At 36.0% G+C, this 17,948-nt stretch overlaps 2 protein-coding genes across 3 annotated transcripts; one reads left to right on the plus strand and one right to left on the minus strand.

Annotated features, from left to right (window-relative positions):
- Positions 1–1,463: 1,463 nt before the first annotated feature.
- Positions 1,464–2,143, plus strand: LOC132609396 (cysteine proteinase inhibitor B-like). The gene has a single exon (XM_060323369.1). It carries the CDS (start codon positions 1,506–1,508, stop codon positions 1,890–1,892), a length of 387 nt encoding a protein of 128 aa, XP_060179352.1. The 5' UTR covers positions 1,464–1,505; the 3' UTR covers positions 1,893–2,143.
- Positions 2,144–6,213: 4,070 nt separating this feature from the next.
- LOC132610623 (probable UDP-N-acetylglucosamine--peptide N-acetylglucosaminyltransferase SEC) lies at positions 6,214–17,509 on the minus strand. Of its 2 annotated transcripts, XR_009571195.1 has the most exons (29): positions 17,199–17,509; positions 14,848–14,993; positions 14,614–14,712; positions 14,485–14,535; positions 13,158–13,274; positions 13,014–13,070; positions 12,559–12,678; positions 12,392–12,454; positions 12,218–12,296; positions 11,910–12,019; positions 11,757–11,810; positions 11,600–11,667; positions 11,415–11,517; positions 11,027–11,229; positions 10,827–10,923; positions 10,437–10,508; positions 10,241–10,317; positions 10,053–10,166; positions 9,856–9,940; positions 9,597–9,764; positions 8,956–9,066; positions 8,781–8,867; positions 8,389–8,516; positions 8,225–8,307; positions 8,007–8,112; positions 7,763–7,909; positions 6,987–7,107; positions 6,338–6,776; positions 6,214–6,260 (listed from the first exon to the last, which is right to left on the minus strand). XR_009571195.1 is itself a non-coding variant. In XM_060324940.1 (28 exons), exons 1-28 carry the CDS (start codon positions 17,341–17,343, stop codon positions 6,663–6,665), a joined length of 2,925 nt encoding a protein of 974 aa, XP_060180923.1. In that variant the 5' UTR covers positions 17,344–17,509; the 3' UTR covers positions 6,214–6,662. The 2 variants fall into 2 exon arrangements, 1 of the variants encoding a protein (XP_060180923.1); XM_060324940.1 differs by having other exon boundaries at positions 6,214–6,776.
- Between the last annotated feature and the right edge of the window lie 439 nt (positions 17,510–17,948).

Consider the following 17,948-nt stretch of genomic DNA (forward strand, 5'->3'; position numbering starts at 1 on the left):
ATATGAATTGATAGTGTTGTGATAGCTTAGCTACTACGATAAGTGTTTTTCCTATTTTCATTAAGGAAGTTATTTTATAATAAATTTGTTTTTTAAAATGAATATCTTTTAAAAATTGACCAACCAAACATGAAAATTCATGCTTTGTGTTTCAGGTTAATCTAAATACGCGCTGAAAATTATCAAGACACGTAAACCTCATGCCATGTAAAGTGACTGGAGGGAGTAACATAATGAATCCAAATCTTTTGCACATCCATGAAACAAATAATAATCCCCCCGCGCGTGGTGGATTCACAATCCACTGCCTTGATCCACTTGGCTACAACCGCCCCTACCCCTGCACAGGTTGAAGTCTCTATCTACGATTAGATCCTTTCTGAACTCCCCTATGACCGCTTATCAAAGAGAAGCTTTCTATATAGGCTGAATATACATTGGCAATTTCTTAAATTTGTCACTAAAGTTTATTTAGTTGTAAAATTCCTGTTTAGGTTGTCTTTAATTTTATACTTTCTCTTATATTAGTTTTCTCACATGTATGCCAATTGGTAAAATCATATTAAATTTATTGTGCATATTTTTGTATACTTCTCTTTGTTTTGAATTTATTCATTTAAAATTTATAACTTTTAGATGCCGCCAAATTATTTCGATCCCAACAAAATATTGAATCTAAATCCTTTGCATAACCATGAAACTGATTTTATTTTATTTTTATATTACTTCCCAGATTAAGGTCACTTTAGCAAAAGAAAAAATTATCCTAAAATAAGTGTCACCTTAGAAATTCAAGATAAAAATTGACAAGTGTTTTCAACTATGCCCTTAGCATGAAAGAAGTAGTCATCTTTAATACTACTCTATTCTAAGAAAACATCTACTCCCTCAGTCTCAATTATTTGTCGTGGTTACTAAAATTAATTGTCTCAAATTATTTATCGATTTAGAAATTCAAGGCATAATTAATTAGTTTTCTCCATTTTATCCTTAGTAGAATTCTATCATTAATGGAGATGACACATAAATGAAGTAAGCAATATTTAATGAAGGCATTATATATAACTTAAACATAAATAAGGGTAAAAGAAGCCAAATGCCCGTCCTAATTAATAAAGCGCATGTAAAAAAAAAAAAAAGGCGACAAATAATTGAGATGAAGGGAGCAATAAATAAGGGTAGTTTATTAAATTTTACATTGTATCTATTAATTTTTTAATAGGTGTGATTTTTATTAAGTTGACGCTTATTTTGAGATGGAGAGAGTAATGTTAACAGAACTTAATAAACAGATAAATAGTGCCAAATGAAAACAAACCAAAGCAAAAAAAAAAAAAAAAACAAATAGAGCAACAGATTGTTTGGCCCCTCATATCTATCGTCGGTTTCACAAAAACGCGGCATCACGTACGTGTTGCCACCCCCCTCATAACGTGTCCTAAAAAAAATCCCTATATAACTCACCTTACTCTTCTCATAAAATAAAAAAACCACCAAACTTTACAATGGCAAAAATCACAAAAATCCTCTCTTTAATCCTTCTTTTCTTTATCTTCACCATATTTTCATCAACCCCATCAAATGCACTAGGTGGAAAAACACAAATAAAAGATGTGAAAACAAATAAGGAAATTCAAGATTTGGGAAAATACTGTGTTGAAGAGCACAACAGAAGTTTGCAGAAAAAGAATAATAATGGATTGTTGAGTTTCTCTCAAGTTGTTGAAGCGGAAAAACAAGTTGTATCTGGTATTAAATATTACCTTAAAATATCAGCAACTACTTCATCTGGTGCTCCTAAAATGTTTGATGCTGTTTTGGTTGTTAAAGCTTGGGAAAAGAAGAAACAATTGCTCAATTTTTCACCTTCACCTTCTCCTGCTACTAAGTGATAGTTAGTGTGGCTAAAAGTTAAATCTGCTACTAAGTGATAGTGGTTAGAAGTTAAAACTACTACTAATAAGTAATAGTGGTTAGAAGTTAAAACCACTGGTGCTAATGCTTAATCTAATTTTGAGTCTTTTTGTCTTGGGGGATCCTTTATTTCATAGCCTTTTCTTGTAACTTATATTGGGTGACTTGTTGTAATGTGATGCAGTAATCAACGTTGATTAATATGTTATAGATTAGTTACATGGTAGTACCTTTTGCTGTTTTAGTTGTTCTTATATCTACTTTCGTTATAAACGAGGAGTTATATTTCTTCAGAATTCCAACATCAAGAATTGATAGCTGAAAGTTGGATTCTTTTTATTTCCTCATGGCCATAAAATGCACTCCTTAATCTCTGGTCTTCTTTGAATCAAACATGGACAAAAAGGATGAAATCGAACGTCCAAACGCTTGAAATAGTTAAGATTAAGAGAATCGTTGCGATTAAGCAAAATCCTACCGGTCCATATAAACGTTTCCCAGATTGGATAGTATTTGTAGATGGTCAGGTTGAAGAGAGGGGCATTGATGGCAGTGGCAGAGCTTCAAAATATAAAAAAGTAAACATACGAAGAAGCCTAAGGGGTTCATCATATATTATATATACATATAAATTAATTTTAACCTTGTAAAAACAGTATCTTTTTACGCCGAGGGAGTTCGGATGAACACCTCGGCTCTATGTGGCTCCGCCACTGATTGATGCATGCATTCATCAGAAAGTACTACTTCTGTCTCAGTTTATGTGGCACGTTTCGCTTCTTGAGATACAAACTATGTGAGCTTTTACAGACATTTTAAAATGCATCTTGTCATCACACCGACATGTGTAGAATTGCACCTTATAGTACTTTATCATATGATTTTTTTAATATCTAAATTTTAGTTTTAAACTATGGAGTTGATCTAGTCCAACGTGAAAAGTGACACATAAATAGGGACAGAGGAATTAACAATAAAGAAATCAGAACATATAACCAGCCAATAAGAACATAACTTACATGATAGCAATGAATTGCTTCCTGCAATCTACCAGCATCTTTTAGAGCATTACCCTATAAGCAACATTTTGGAGAGCATATAGAACTAATATATAGAAAAAAAATAATAATATAGGATCGGAATATTATGAATGTACCAGATTGTTATATGCCTGAAAGAATTCAGCATCACAGGCAATAGCTCTCCTATAATTACGCATTGCCATTTCCAGATTTCCTTGTTTATAGTAAACATCAGCCAAGTAACCTGCAGAGACGAAAGGAAATTCAGATGTTAACTCAACTAAGCTCAAGAGGTGAGTATTGTCCAAAACTATATAAAAAATCCATGACAGAGTAAAAATGGAGTCTCACCAAAAGCTATTGCATTGTCTGGTCTCGCTTGGAGACTGGAGTTGGAGTGCGCGCTGGTAACACACTATGGCCTCCTGGGACATTCCTAAATCCTGGAAAATGCAAAGAAGATGCTTATATTTATATTTCTCCATGTCCTTCTCCAAGCACGGATATATGAGGTCAACATTATTTTTTATGTATATAGTAGATACTGAATCCCCTTCTTCATGTGTTTGCTTTTTTATGTTTTAAATCCCAACAACAACAACATACCCAGTGTAATCTCATAAGTGGGGTCTAGGGAGGGGAGAGCGTAAGCAGACCTCACCCCTACCTTGTGAGCTAGACAGACTATTTCTGATAGACCCTCGACTCAAGGAAAAGCATATCAAAGGAGGTCAGAAAAGGAAATAACGGAAGTGAAGAAACTAGGGCAAGATACTATAGAAAGCAAGGAACATCAGATAATAACAAAAATTGAAGGACAATAAACTACAGGAGAAATACTACGACTATTAGTATGTTTTGAATCCCATTAGGTGAGGATCTTGGCTTTGTAGCCACCGGAATTTACTAGCACAATGTAAGAGGGCTTACCTTGTATATATTTCCCATGCCCAGATAAGCTTCTGAGAAGTTTGGGTTTTAATTTGACTGCTTCCTGGAAGGGATTGAACCACAATATCATACATGATTGCTCTAATAACAAAGAGACAACGTAGGTAGATGCAAAAGTACACATCCAAAAACATAATCACAGTAAACTAAAATATGCTATACACTATAATTAAAAGTTAATCACTCATACCTTGTAGCACTTCAAGGCCTTGATAAGATCATCTATGTCCATAAGGACAGCAAGATTGGACTATGCATGCAATGGTAAATGTAGGTTGTATGTATGCATAGAGAAGCTAGAATTTTGAGTTTATAGATTTTGGGATTCTAGAAAATGCAGCTTACACTGCCTACATAAGTACTGTATGCCCACCCCCACCCACACCAAAAAAAAAAAAAAAAAAAACAACTCAAAAGGCACACACATATCAAGTAAAAGAAGGGGAAAATAGAAGAAACTCAAACGGCATAAGCATCCAGAAAGACCAATAGTCAGCCAAAATAAGCACTATAGAGTTTCTTGATTAAAAGGTTCGACCAATGAGTGAAAGCTGGCCCACATACATGCACCAAGCCACATCAATCACATTAAGAGGCAAACAAATGCACAATGTTCAGCATAAATTTAAATTGGAGTTTGAATTATATTTATCGTTATTTCATTAGTGTAAAGATATTTTACATTATCAAGTTAAGATTACATGTGGTAGTAGCTAACGCATCTTATTTTCTTTTAGTTATTTTCATTTATGTGGTTTGTTTGTTTTTCACGAATTCAACATCAAGAACCGGTAATTGTATGTGTTCTTTTTCCCTCATTTATTTGACAACATAGGGAGACTGTTACAATTAAAAAGAATATCTAACGGTGTGATATACAGCATATGTCCACGATGCAATATCAACAATTTGATTATCGGCACCAAAATTCATGGTTGTTGTTCATATTAAACAATTCGTAGATGTTGATATTCAGGAGTTTGCAGCTTAGCAAGATATTCAATTAATAATGCTCAACGTCCAAACTAGGGCGTGGGATACAGGGGCGGAGCTAGCCCCTCAGCGTGGATTCGACCGAACTCAGTAGTTTTTGTCCGAATCATATATTTGTATTAAATATTTTATCAATTATTAATTAAGAATTCAATAACTTTAAAGAATTAGAACCTCTAACTCATTAGCTTTAAATCATAGCTCTGCCTCAGGGGATACATATGAATCCTGAATATCAATTTCTGTTCTTTGTTAATTTTTTAGGGTGAAGTGATTTAAATGCCTCTGAACTTGACACGTTTTGCAACTTTAGTCCCCAAACTATTGATGTACTTCAACACACCCCTAAACTTGACTAAATGGATTTTATTACACCCCCGTGTTAGGATACCTCAACAATGTGAATCCACGCACTATCCACTTGGCATTTTCTTTGTGCCATGTGGCAACACGGGGTCAGGGTGATTTAAAAATTCACTTGGCCAAGTTTAAAAGTGTCTTGAAATCCATCAATAGTTTGGAGACTGAGGTTGCAAAACGAGTCAAGTTTAGAAATGTTTTAACCACTTCAGCCTATTTTTTATTTTGTTGTGACGCGTAATCTATTTGAGGAAATGAGATCTCTTAGCCTCATACAATTTTTAAAAAAATGACTTTTTCAAGTCTCTTTTGTGATTTTTTCAAATCTCTTATATAAAAAATCAAAGATATTTTGTAAAAAAATCATAAAACAAACAAAAAAAAGCTCGTAAAGGCTAAAAATGATTTCTCCCACCAAGAGCGCTTTCGGTAATGCGAGCAACCACGTATCACGTAAAAATAGCGACAGATGCTCTCACTTTTTTTATCCGATTACACGACTTCATAATCTTCAACTGTAGCAATTACAACAACATACCAGTATAATCCCACAATTCCACTTATACTTGGTAGTCAGCTTTAACATCTCAAAGAACTTTACAAGTTCTTCTAACCCTAATATAATTAACCGCAGCCTGTTTGCTCAAACTTTCAAAATTCACTTAGTGATAAAAGAATTTGTAGCCCCCACAAACAATTTGTTTCACCGTGTAGAGTTAATGAGCTCCCACATATTTTCATCTTCGAACAACTCTTGACATATTTGTTTCACCGTGTATCTTCTTATAACTCCAGACCTTGTTTTCGGAAAACCACATTCATTACTATCAACAACTGTTAAAAACAATAGGAAAGTTTAGGGCAATTCTGCTGAAATCAATTTGCCAGTCGCTCAAAGTAGCTCCTCAACCACCAATAGAACAACATTGGACGACGGGCACTGCCACAGAACAGAACAATATTTGGACAAAAATTAAGGGATCAAACACAATGTGTTGATTTACTAGGGGTACTGTAAGCCTGCATAAAATCAGCTGAAAATGTCAAAAGACAGGTTGATCAATTGAAGGCATACAAAATAAAGAACAATCATTCACCTATCTTGACATCTCCTTGACCACCCAATTTGAACTTTACAACATACCCATCACTGTTCTCCCTCCGGTCTCTCTTGTGCATCTCCACATTCAAACCAAAATGGACAATGGGCGAGTCCTGAGTCTTGGCATTCACTAGCACTTGAGCAACAAACTTACTTTCATTGAGAGTTTCCAGTGACCACGAATGGATATACTTTTAAAGACTTGTGGCTTAAATCACATTTCAATAAACACCTAAATACATTAATCTATACTATATATATAGCAATTTATGTTCCTTCTCGGTTTTATCTACAATCCCTGTTCTCTTCCTTCCCTACACCTAGCGGTCAAAAGGAAATTCTGAGTCATTCTCAGTCACTTTGAACGGCTGAGGATGCCGTCCGGAGCAATAGAGATTCCACATCTTAAAGTAAGAACGCTCCAGATTCCTCACCTGAAAATGCAAGGAGAAAGAATGAGCTTATGTCCACTGAGCTTATGTCCACTCAAAGCACTGGAATCAAGAAGGCTGTGTTGCTCGGGCTCTCCAAAAATGTACTAATTCGGAGGATACGACATGCACCCATCGACATTTCTGGAGAGTCCGAGTAATATAGCAAGAAGGTCGTTCAGTAGAGTAAATTTGATGTGTTTGATTACTCACCCAACGTGTTGTATCAAATAAAGGGCAGCTCATGCGCACAGCCTTGAGCCTATTGGTGAGATCTTGAAGCTTTGGACGATTTAGTGCTAATGACACCGCCTTCTCCTCATATTCTTTCATACTACAAAATGTAGAGCAAATCAAATTCATGAAGCAAAAGGAATAGAATTAGGGAACGAAAAAGTAAAGGGAAAACTCTTTACTCTGTTTTCAACATGAAGGTCAATGTAACCTTAGAAGACTGTAACTCTTCTGTAGTTCAAAAAATTAGGATATGAAGATGTCCCTAACACAATATTTACAAGCAAACCAAAATAATGAAAGATCCTTAACTTGCATGACGTGGTCTTGAGTTCAAACAAACGAACCTTGAGATAATGCCAACAATTATTCAAAGAACAAACAAGATGACAGGTATCAAGTAAAAAGTTGTAAAACAAGAAACACCATGGATCCAGTGGATAAAATCGAGTTGATGAGAAAGCAGGTTACGAAAGGGTCACCAAATTGGGTATCCACGACAATGCCACACACAACAAAATGTCTCTGATTTCTCAAAATTATCAAGAAACATATGCTTCTAATGAAATACATATCAAGGAAATACGATTAATTTGCAGAGAACACTGTATTATGGTGACCTTATTGAACAAGTTCAGTCATTTTTTTAGTTGTCATTAACCATCTTAATTTAATTGGCGCTAGTCTTCTTAGTCTGGCCGCATTGTGTAGATATATTTTGGTCATACAAATAACAGCAAGTCTAGAACAGCTACCTGCTGACAATCATCTCATCTCCAAGTCCTGTGGCCAAACAAAGGGAACCAGCAACTCTAGTAGCCATTTTCTCAAGGGGAAGGGTTATCATTGGAAGACCAGCCCAAAGAACATCTGTTCCTGTAGTATGTGCATTGCACAGTGGTCTACAAGTGAAAAAAAAAATTCCAAAATTCAAGAACATGAGATGAACGGAACTAGATTCTTAAAAAGCAAGAGGGCAACCGTTTTTAATCTTCTTACGTGTCCAGGAAAAGATCAGCCAAGCAGCTGCGCCTGATGTGCTCTTGTTTCATTGCAACATCTGTGAAAATAATTTGGTCTGGTTGCAGGCCTTGTGCAGCAGCATCTGTAATAAGCGAGCTGAATTAGGGAGACTTCTAATAAACAGGTATTCCTAGATCTGAAAATTCAAAAGTCTCACAAGAGAAGCTTAAAGAAATGCACGACAAAATACATACGTGCGCGGAGCCTCATCTCCCCTGCAGCTGGAAATCTGAGAAGCCAAAGAGCACTATTTGGTACACGCTTAAGGATATTGCACCTGCACATATCAAGTCAACAAGTTTTATAGCAAGTGCTTGTGAAGGCAACAGTTGCCAACTTAAATCCGTACAGTAACTACCATGTAATAAAAATCTCAGGATCCATCTTGTAAAGCTGATTAAAACATGCAAATATAAATTTATCCTCGGGCAGTCCATAATCTGAGCGCTTCGGTTGGACGCTTGGATCTAGCACATCACAATTTTTCTACACAGAGAACAGCAGCAAGAGACTCATCAGCAGTGAAAAATATAACAAATCTAGAAGAGTTCAACATAGATATAAGCTCAGGTCTTTCTACTTTTGAATCAATAAGATTTTTATTCACGATAAAATACATAAATAACCAAATATGAATTAATTCATATAGCTAACTCCAACTAAAGATTTGAAATTGAACATAATTGATTCATTAATTGATTTAATGAAACAAGATTGTTATAGATCTCAGAAACGGCAAGGAAATCTTACTTGCTTATAATCGTTGACAAAATAGCAATGAGGGAGATGTACAAGCTTCTCTGAGTATATATGCGCGTACTTCATTGGTGAAACAAACTGCATACAGACGAAATTACACTCAAGGACCCCATAGAGAGCAAAATTAACAGCAAATATAATATCAAAGGTGTCACTAGCAAATGACCTCATCTGTAACCAAATAATCTATGTACGTTGCCCCCATGGTCCCAGGGAACCCCATGTACGAAACCTGGATTGGAGCTGGCTGCATGGCAAATATCTCATTTCTTGCTCCCTGCACCACATCGTTTCAGAGTCAAAGATGATACATTAGATAAATGAACTCATCCTGAAAACACCTTTGAGGATAGAAGGCAACGCAGAATCATGTCCACATTAATCATGAAATCTGAAAAGGAGAGATGCGACACGTAATTTTTGCTTGAAATAACAACTATAGAATATACAGCAAAAAGTGCACCTCATGAGACCAGTTCACAGGTTTGCATTTTAGTTAGGCAATCTCCTTAAAAGACTCATTGCTCAAAACAGCAAATGGAAGGCTATGGCTAACCAAATTCTCATTGGGAGTATTTGAGTTTGCATTCGTGTCCACAACTAAGCTAAGTAAGAAGGAACAGAAATCATTGGTTTATTTGTTAGTTGTGGAGGATTTCCAAGAAAGGGAGCTCCTTTCCATTCTTTTCTATGTTAATGGGCCTAGCAATTGGACCCTGAGTGTGGGTTGGGCACACACACAAACAACACTAGCGAACCAAATGTAAAATCCAATCAGGATTGATCTCGATCGAGTCCAATATGTACCTTGGTATAACCATTGAGATTGATAAGTATCTGTATTTGATCCTCATTAATCATCCTTGCTATCACATCAGATGTCAAGGACGATACATCAATAAAATGCTCAGCTTCTGTCTGGGTGCGAATCCTCCACTCTGTACCATCATTTGGACTTAAGGCATAGCAGAACACCTAGGGAAAGAAGTGCTTGCAGATTTAGTATGAACAAGAGATAAAAGTCGTGAACAGTGCAAAAGATAAGGAAAAATAACATGTTCTGAACCTCAACATTCTCTTTGTCATGCATCCCAAAAACTGAACCCATTAGATGTGATAGTGGGTGGTTGCCGAAATCACTGCTCACATATCTAGACACATTCAAGAAAATTAACAGTAGGTAACAATATTTATGAAAAACCTACAGCGAAGTCAACCTCAGAGGAAAAGCAAGCAAGTATTTATCAGCTTATAGGAACTTACCCAACCCTCAGCCTAGTCATGACACCTCCCTTTATTGGCAGCGGTGGTGGATGAGTGAAAGCAGGAAGTGAGTACCGAGCTGCTATCACAGAGCAGTGCTGGGCGTACTTGCGACTGAACAAGCAAAAGAAACTGTCAGTTTCAATCTCACATCATTTTTATGTTTAATCTCAAAGAAAATTCCTCACCTGATATCTAGAGCAAGCATTGGATCAAGAGGGTAAGCAATTGCATGGAAAGGCTGAACGCTTGGGATAATGGACGTCTAAAGAAGGTTGACAAATATGAGACAGAGCACAAAATCAAGGAAGATAGAATCAGTATTACAGGATAAATAATACCCTAGAAAGCAAAACGTAACAGTTCCGCAAGTAGCTGTAATACCTTAATCTGTCTTCTAAGTATCTCCTCAACTTCAATAAACATCTTCTCGCGGTTATCCCAATCACACACACACTGCAGACAATGAAATTTAACGAGCAAATTAGGTATGCAAGAGATAGAACCCAACCAAACAGTCAACTATGTGAAGCTACATAATTAAGACTAAAAGACCCAGTCACCAACCTAGAAAGCACATTGTGAGCTATGCTTACAAAGTAGACAAATACTAATGAACTGCAGAAGTAAAGGCCATTAGACAAGTTATTCTACTTCATGTTTTAGGCATATATAAGCAAGCTTATCAAATTCTCAGTAGTTAGACACTATTGTGAATGAACTCTGATAAACCTATGATGAAAAGAACAGCCGAAATTAACAGGGTGAACATACCTGTAACGTGTGGAGAAGATTACAAGTTGCTTCAGGGAAGTCAGGACGTAGCATCAAAGCTTGTCTATAGCTTTTTATAGCTGCTTCAACATTGGCACTACACAATAAACCAAAACATTACGAACAAGCAGAGTGGACATATAGGAAGACAAACAAATGGGACCATTAGTTGTTCGAAGCTTGTAAACCTAACGACATACCTGTCCTTGTAAGCTGAAGCCAAATTTGCATGAGCCTCTGCCATGGTAGGTCTAAAGGCAATAGCTCGCATGTAGTCTTGTACAGCTTCATTAACCCTACCAATCTCTTTGTATGTGTTACCCCTATTGACCAGTCCATCTGCTGCCATGGGGTCAATCCGCAGTACCTCATTATAACAAGATATGGCTTCTGCATAATTACCCTGAAAGTTGCATCACATAAAGAGAACATTCATGGCAGTTAAAAACCTGACAGAGAAATGGCATAGGTAATATGTAAATAAAAATATCCCTCCTGGTTATCTTAAATATTGTATATAAACCTCCAGAAAACTCTTTTACCAACTCCAATATTAAGCATTCTTCAGAAGTACTGTTAGATATTTACCTGTTGCTTGTATATTATGGCTAGATTGTTAAAAGGAGCTGAAAGCCCTGTTGTCACAGCTAAAGTTGCTTTATAACATTGCGCAGCGGCACTCATCATGTTCCTAGAGAACAGGAAAGCGACTCTTGAAAATTACTTGATTGAAAGAGTTAAGAGGAGAATCTTTGCAATTAAGTAAACCTTACCACTCCATATAGATGTTTCCCAAATTGGTAAGTGCTTGTGGATGGTTAGGTTGAAGAGTGAGGCATTGCTGCACGCATCGTCAAAAAGGTTGAGAAAACAGCATAAAAGCAACATCAAAGAAAGGACATGTCAAGCCAACAAGGGAACACAGCTTACACGATAGCAATGAATTGCTTCCTCCACTCTACTAGCATCTTTCAGAGCATTACCCTATAAGAAATTTTTTGGAGAGAATATAGTATTACTATCAAAATAAATGAAATTTTAAGATGGGAATTTATGAACTAAGAGATGAAAGAAAGTGCCAACCAGATTGTTATATGCCTCTAAGAATCCAGTATCACATGTAATGGCTCTCCTGTAGTTAAGTATTGCCATTTCCATATTTCCTTGTTCATAGTACACACTAGCTAAGTTGCCTGCAGAAAGGAGATTCAGGTGTTAATTCATTATTAGGATGGCCAAGTCGCACTGAAGATGAAAAACGGCGTCTTCGTGTTGTAATAAATCCCATACACAAACATATCTAAGTATAGAAATGCTATTAAACAGTCTCCCAGAGACAGGCAGCTTTATATTGCATCATGCACTAACTAAGGCATGAGCGGGACACTCACCAAAAGCCATGGCATAGTCTGGCCGTACTTGGAGCGCACGCTGATAACACACTATGGCCTCCTGGGACATTCCCAAAGCCTGGAAAATGCAAAGATGACGCTTGTATTTCTCCATATCCTCGTCTTGGCACTTGGAGCCACCCGAAGCAATTAGCACAATGCATGAGGGCTTACCTTGTATACATTTCCTAGATTCAGATATGCATCTGAGAAGTTTGGTTTTAGCTTGACCGCTTCCTGGAGAGGATTAAAAAATAAAAAGGACATCAAACACGATTGCATTTAGATGCAAAACACATCCAACACCTGATCAGTAAATTCCAAATACACCTTACTCATACCTTGTAGTACTGCAAAGCCCTGTTAAGATCGCCCGCCTCCATAAAAAGGCCAGCAAGATTGGACCATGCTATGGCAAATGCAGGCTGTATACGCAGTGCTTCAACATAACAATTGTATGCCTATCCAAAAAAAAAAAAAAAAAAGGTGAAAAGGAACTCAAGGGCATATATCTATCAAGAAAAAGGGGAAACAGAAACTCAACAGCATAACAACAAGAAACATCAATAGTCAATAAATAATCAGAGGATTTTCAAGCTGCACAAAGTGAGTGGATAAAGAACAATGTTGGACCACATATGACGCGCACACACAGGTACAATGGGCACAGTATGTGCGCGTTGAAGAATTCTCCCCCACCCCCTAACCATCCTTAAGGCAGATGTGAACATGAATAGCCAATCTCGGTCACCAAAATATTAGAGCACAAAATGAATATGAGTCCTCTCTCCTTTACCTCTTGGACTAAACCTTGTGCTTTCATCAGATTGCCGAGATTGCTGTGAGCATCAACCTAAAATAAAAGAATAAATGTCAGTAAAGAAAGTACAATTGAAAGAAGCAAATAGCTAAATTTTTAAGAAGATAAATTTTTAAGTACCAAACGTGGATTTAATGCTAGAGCCTGACGACAACACTGTGCTGCCTCATTCAGCCTTCCTTTCCTCATGTATGCACTTGCTAAATTTGACCATGCATCCGCAAAATTGGGACGGAGCTGCAGCCAGAAAATTTAAAGTCATATTACCTAGCATACACCTGGTACACTATAAATATCTCATAGGAGAAAGCTTAACCACGTAAAAAGGTTTTAGTTAATCAAAGATGATGAACATACAGATGCAACAGACAAAAAGGATATTAAGAAGTTGCAATAAGCTCCAAGGTTAAGTGATAAACCCGACTACAAATTCTAACTCCAAAACTTACCCCACCTCCCTCAACCAAAAAAAGAAAAAATGCTTTCAGTACGCAAAGGCATGGATAACTGTCTAAGCTGGATGCACCTACCAACAAAGTTATCTATTCACAATTTCAACCTGCATTCTTCTGTGTCATTTCACGCAACTGAGTATATATTCATATATCAAGTAGAAGTTATTAGATGGTTCCATTTAAATCATACATGTACTGTTTATAACTCAATTCCACATCACAAATAACCCTTTGCTTGTAGGAACAGAAAATAATCTCTTTACTAGATTAATAATAGATATGTTACGCAACAGAGTTTAAATTCACATCTTAATTGGAACTTGGAAGTTGTAGATGGAGCTTTTTCATTCTGATGTGGAATATGTTGGTTACTCTACCAAATCGAGCGAGTAGCCATTTTCCGGTAGTAAGAGGTAGTACTCTTTTTTTTTATTAGATTCATAATAAGATTTCTTGTGTTATGCAGATTTTATTATCTGCGATAAAAAGATAACCAAATACAGTTAGATAACAAGAAATACAATCAAGAAACCCAAATGCAGAGCAACTTCTCTATTTTCCGCTTAGAACCTATAACCACATAGTTCCAATATTCGCTTTGATAATTCAGGCCTGAACTGGAGAACTGCCTTGGATCTCAACTATTCTCGTCTTTTCTCTGCGATATTGCTCCACTTTGAAGTCTTTAGCAACCCACATATATGTGATTAATTATTAAAATATTATTCAAAAAAACCATACATGGACTATGCCACAACTTATATTGAACAGCTAGACTCTGATAATTAAGCAAACTCCCAAAATTTCAGAAGTCTTTAAAAGCTCTTTCCAACAGACTCATTCTGAAAGCATGAGGCTGAGCAACAATGGCATCCCAATAAAACCGTAATCATCAAGAGCAGAAAAGAAAGAATGCAACTATCTTCAAAGTAATAAGAGCAGAATCGAAAAGCTCTTGCTACAGTCATGTAAGGCAGAAGAAGTTTACAAACCTCAATTGCAATTAAATAATAGCGTATTGCAACATCAATATTGCCTTTTTCCTGCACCAGTAGAACTTTATCAGTGTCCAATTCCAAAACCACAAGCAGCAGCTTCTAGATGAGTTGGTACAACCATACCTTCCAAGCATTCGCCATATTTCCATAGCACTCAGCAAAATGTGGATCGATCCTTAGGGCTTCTTCATTTTTTGCGATGCACATATCAAAATCATGCAACTAAATAAAACAAAGAAATGGGAACATGCTTCAGATCCGCAGATCACATCAAAAATAAATTAACAATAAAAATAATCTCATAAAAAATGCAAGATAGAGAAATCACATCATACGCATTAGTGCCAGGAAACCCACCTGATAATATATAGCCCCAAAAAGAAGAAGATTATCAGTGCGCCCTGGATTTCTCTCATAAACTGCCTTGCTATGCTCTAGTGCCTGTTTATAGTTCCCAGCTTTGTAGTTCTGATGAGCAAGATTTAAAAGAGTGTCCTCATCGGCTGTGGCATATAAAATAGAGATGTCAGAAAATGTTCTAAAAACAATCCTCAGTAGACAGAAATTATTAGTATTTGGCTGACAGTTGACTGCATGACCTCAAAAAAGTACAATCAGTGAGATATATCAAGACTTAGCTATTTGAATACATCCATTGATGCCAGGTTAAATTTCTCCTAATTCATGTGGCCACTAATCAATAACTCCCTTTTCCTTTCTCTATCCTTTTTCCTATAATTATTCATAACTTATTTTTGGCAGCAAGGAAGTCTCACATTCTTTAGGTTCTTAGTATCATTTAACAGATTATAATATTCACAGTACTTGAGGTTCAGAAGGTTTTACAGAAACATAATCCTGTTAGCATTACATATGTAATTTTATTTTCCTTCATTAGCACCTTTTGCTGTTAAAGCCTATCCCTTTTACTGTTTTGTGTTTAAAGCCCCAACAGATTTTGGCACTTCTTTTGTGCCTTTTGCTTTTGACGTAGATGAAATATTGGATAATGCTAGTAAATATAAGATAATGCAACGGGGATACAGTTACAAATAGGTAAGTGAAGTATGATATATGTAATCAGTTATATATTGATGTGAATCCAAAATTATCTCTATTTTCAAATGTTACCACACCTCACTATTCAACTGCACAAGCTTGATTCATATCTGCATGACAAGTGGGAATAAAAAGAAAACCTGGCTAGTTTCTCCCTCATCTCACTGTATATACACATATTGTCATCTGACATGGTTGTTTTCTTCTTGAGACCGGACAGAACAAGAAAGACAGTAAATGCTGTTTTTACCCTGGTCTTCATTCTTTCCTTTTCATTCTTTCACTTTCATTCTTGCACTTGGTGGTACCCGATGTTTATGTTTTTACTCTTTTTTCAAAAAAGAAGTTCCCAATAGTTATCCATAGATCCAACCAGTGTAGGTTCCAGGTCAAGTCAATACCAGCACTAAATAGGAAACTGGCGAGTCCAGGACAAAATAAGTTTCAGACCGGCTGAATCATGCATTTTAAAAATATTACATTCACTTATTTTGATGTTTTTAATTTGCACGATCCAATTGCCAATTCCTTTGATGCTTTCGCACTCATTGGACTGCACAAAGCACTTTATTTTCCTTGAGCCTTTTCATAACTATTAACCAAAAGTTTAAGCAGATGAGGATCAACCTACAATTTTGCTGTCATCCAAATTCCACTGTTGACAAAAGGAATAAACTTATTCAACAACACCCCCCCCCCCCACCCCCCAAAAAAAAAGGTTACAGCTAATATGTGAAGGGGGTTGTTCGTCATGGACATATATCCAAAGTTGCTATAACAAAGTCTTTTAATATCCTTTCTTCTCATTTGTTCCTCCAAATAATTAACTGAAAACAACCACCAAAAACCCAAACGACAAAGAACAAAACAATAGGTAAATACGCCATATATAAGAACCACGATGAGAGCATAGCAACTTCAATTGGACAAACCACAGTGTGGTAAATGTTTCGTTAGCAAAAAGAAAGTAAGAAAAAACAAACAAATACTACAACTCCACTGATCAACATGACGAGTTAGGCATGTTAATCAACCTACTATCTTTCCAGACTTCAGAGATTCACAATTTTGCAATACTCAAAACTGCCCTTCTAAATCATCCAACTCGTAAATTTTGATCGAAAATAACCAATTCATAACTTTAAACACTAAACATCGAATTGCAGACAAATTCAAAGCTTTTAACCAAGCAAAAAAGAATCTTTCTTTACAACCCCACATATACATAGAGCAGTTATATGTCTCAATTTAAGATTAATTCTCTTCTTCAAAAATTTCTTAAAAGCTCTTAAGGATAAAAAAAGTACAAAGTTGCAATCTTTCTCATATTAAGTGAGTATTAAATACACAAACATAATTGAACGTAAATACTCCATCCCGATTATGGACCAAGTCATTCCTTCAAACAAATTCAATTACTTAAAAACAAAAAGACCAAACATTTGCATAGGAGAAAATCTGTCTGTAGTATAAATAGAATATAATCTTTTTCATATTAAAGATAAAACGTAGAAAAAATGAAATCTTTCTCATATTAAAGTGAGTATAAATTACATACACATATAAAAACATAATACTCCATCCTCAAAACAAAAAATAAATAGAACATGTGCGTTTATACTACATGAGTTATAAAAAAATAGTCTAACCTTCAGATTTGATATTAGTTGAAGATAATGGGGAGTGATCAGACTGAAATGGAAAAGACGAATCTATCCTTTGATCACCGACGGTAACGTTGCCGCCATCATATGGCGGAACCCTAGCCATCAGCAGCTGCTGTTGCGACAACATCACGTCCGCCCCAAGAAAAACCGCTGGAGCTCCGAAAGCAGATTGCTAAGTTTTTTTCTTTTGAGAAGAAAGTAAGGAGAATTTTAATTGAAGATTTTCATGGAAACAGCTGGATTCTTTCTCAGGTACTGTTATTTTATTAAGAGAGAGAATATTACAGTAGTAATACGTGTTTCTCTTTTATTGACTAACCTTATTTTTTTGGGAAAACTTTATAAACACACAAGTTGGTCACTTTATTGCAAAAAAAAAAAAAAAATTACATTACAAAAAATAATGAGAAAATATACAAATATATACAGACACATATACAGTGATGGAGCTAGAATTTTTCACTAGAGGATTCAAAAATATAGAAGAGTAAGAAACGAGAAAGCTAAGAGGATTCAACATCTACTATTTATACATAAAAAAATAGTTTTAATCTTATATGTATATGGTAATTTTTCACCGAATGAAGTTAGGGTGAACACCTTGGCCATCACTTGGCTCCGCCCCTGCATATACAAACATATAAGAAGGCACGGAGAGAGAGAGAGAAAAAATTGGGTCATTTTTTGTAAGAATTAAAAAAAATAGATCAATTTTGGTAGCATTGTTATCCC

This window comes from Lycium barbarum, chromosome 9 (genome assembly GCF_019175385.1).
Source record: "Lycium barbarum isolate Lr01 chromosome 9, ASM1917538v2, whole genome shotgun sequence".
Taxonomy (NCBI): Eukaryota; Viridiplantae; Streptophyta; class Magnoliopsida; order Solanales; family Solanaceae; genus Lycium; species Lycium barbarum.

What these genes read in the sequence shown, in the direction of transcription:
- LOC132609396 (XM_060323369.1), top strand. Translation starts at nt 1,506, where the DNA reads ATGGCAAAAATCACAAAAATCCTCTCTTTAATCCTTCTTTTCTTTATC.
- LOC132610623 (XM_060324940.1), bottom strand. Translation starts at nt 17,343, where the DNA reads ATGTTGTCGCAACAGCAGCTGCTGATGGCTAGGGTTCCGCCATATGAT. An exon ending in ATCTAGGAAATGTATACAAG is followed by an intron (nt 12,297 to 12,391) that starts GTAAGCCCTCAT and finishes TGCATTTTCCAG; the next exon opens with GCTTTGGGAATGTCCCAGGA. An exon ending in ATGCTTGCTCTAGATATCAG is followed by an intron (nt 10,167 to 10,240) that starts GTGAGGAATTTT and finishes TTGCTTGTTCAG; the next exon opens with TCGCAAGTACGCCCAGCACT.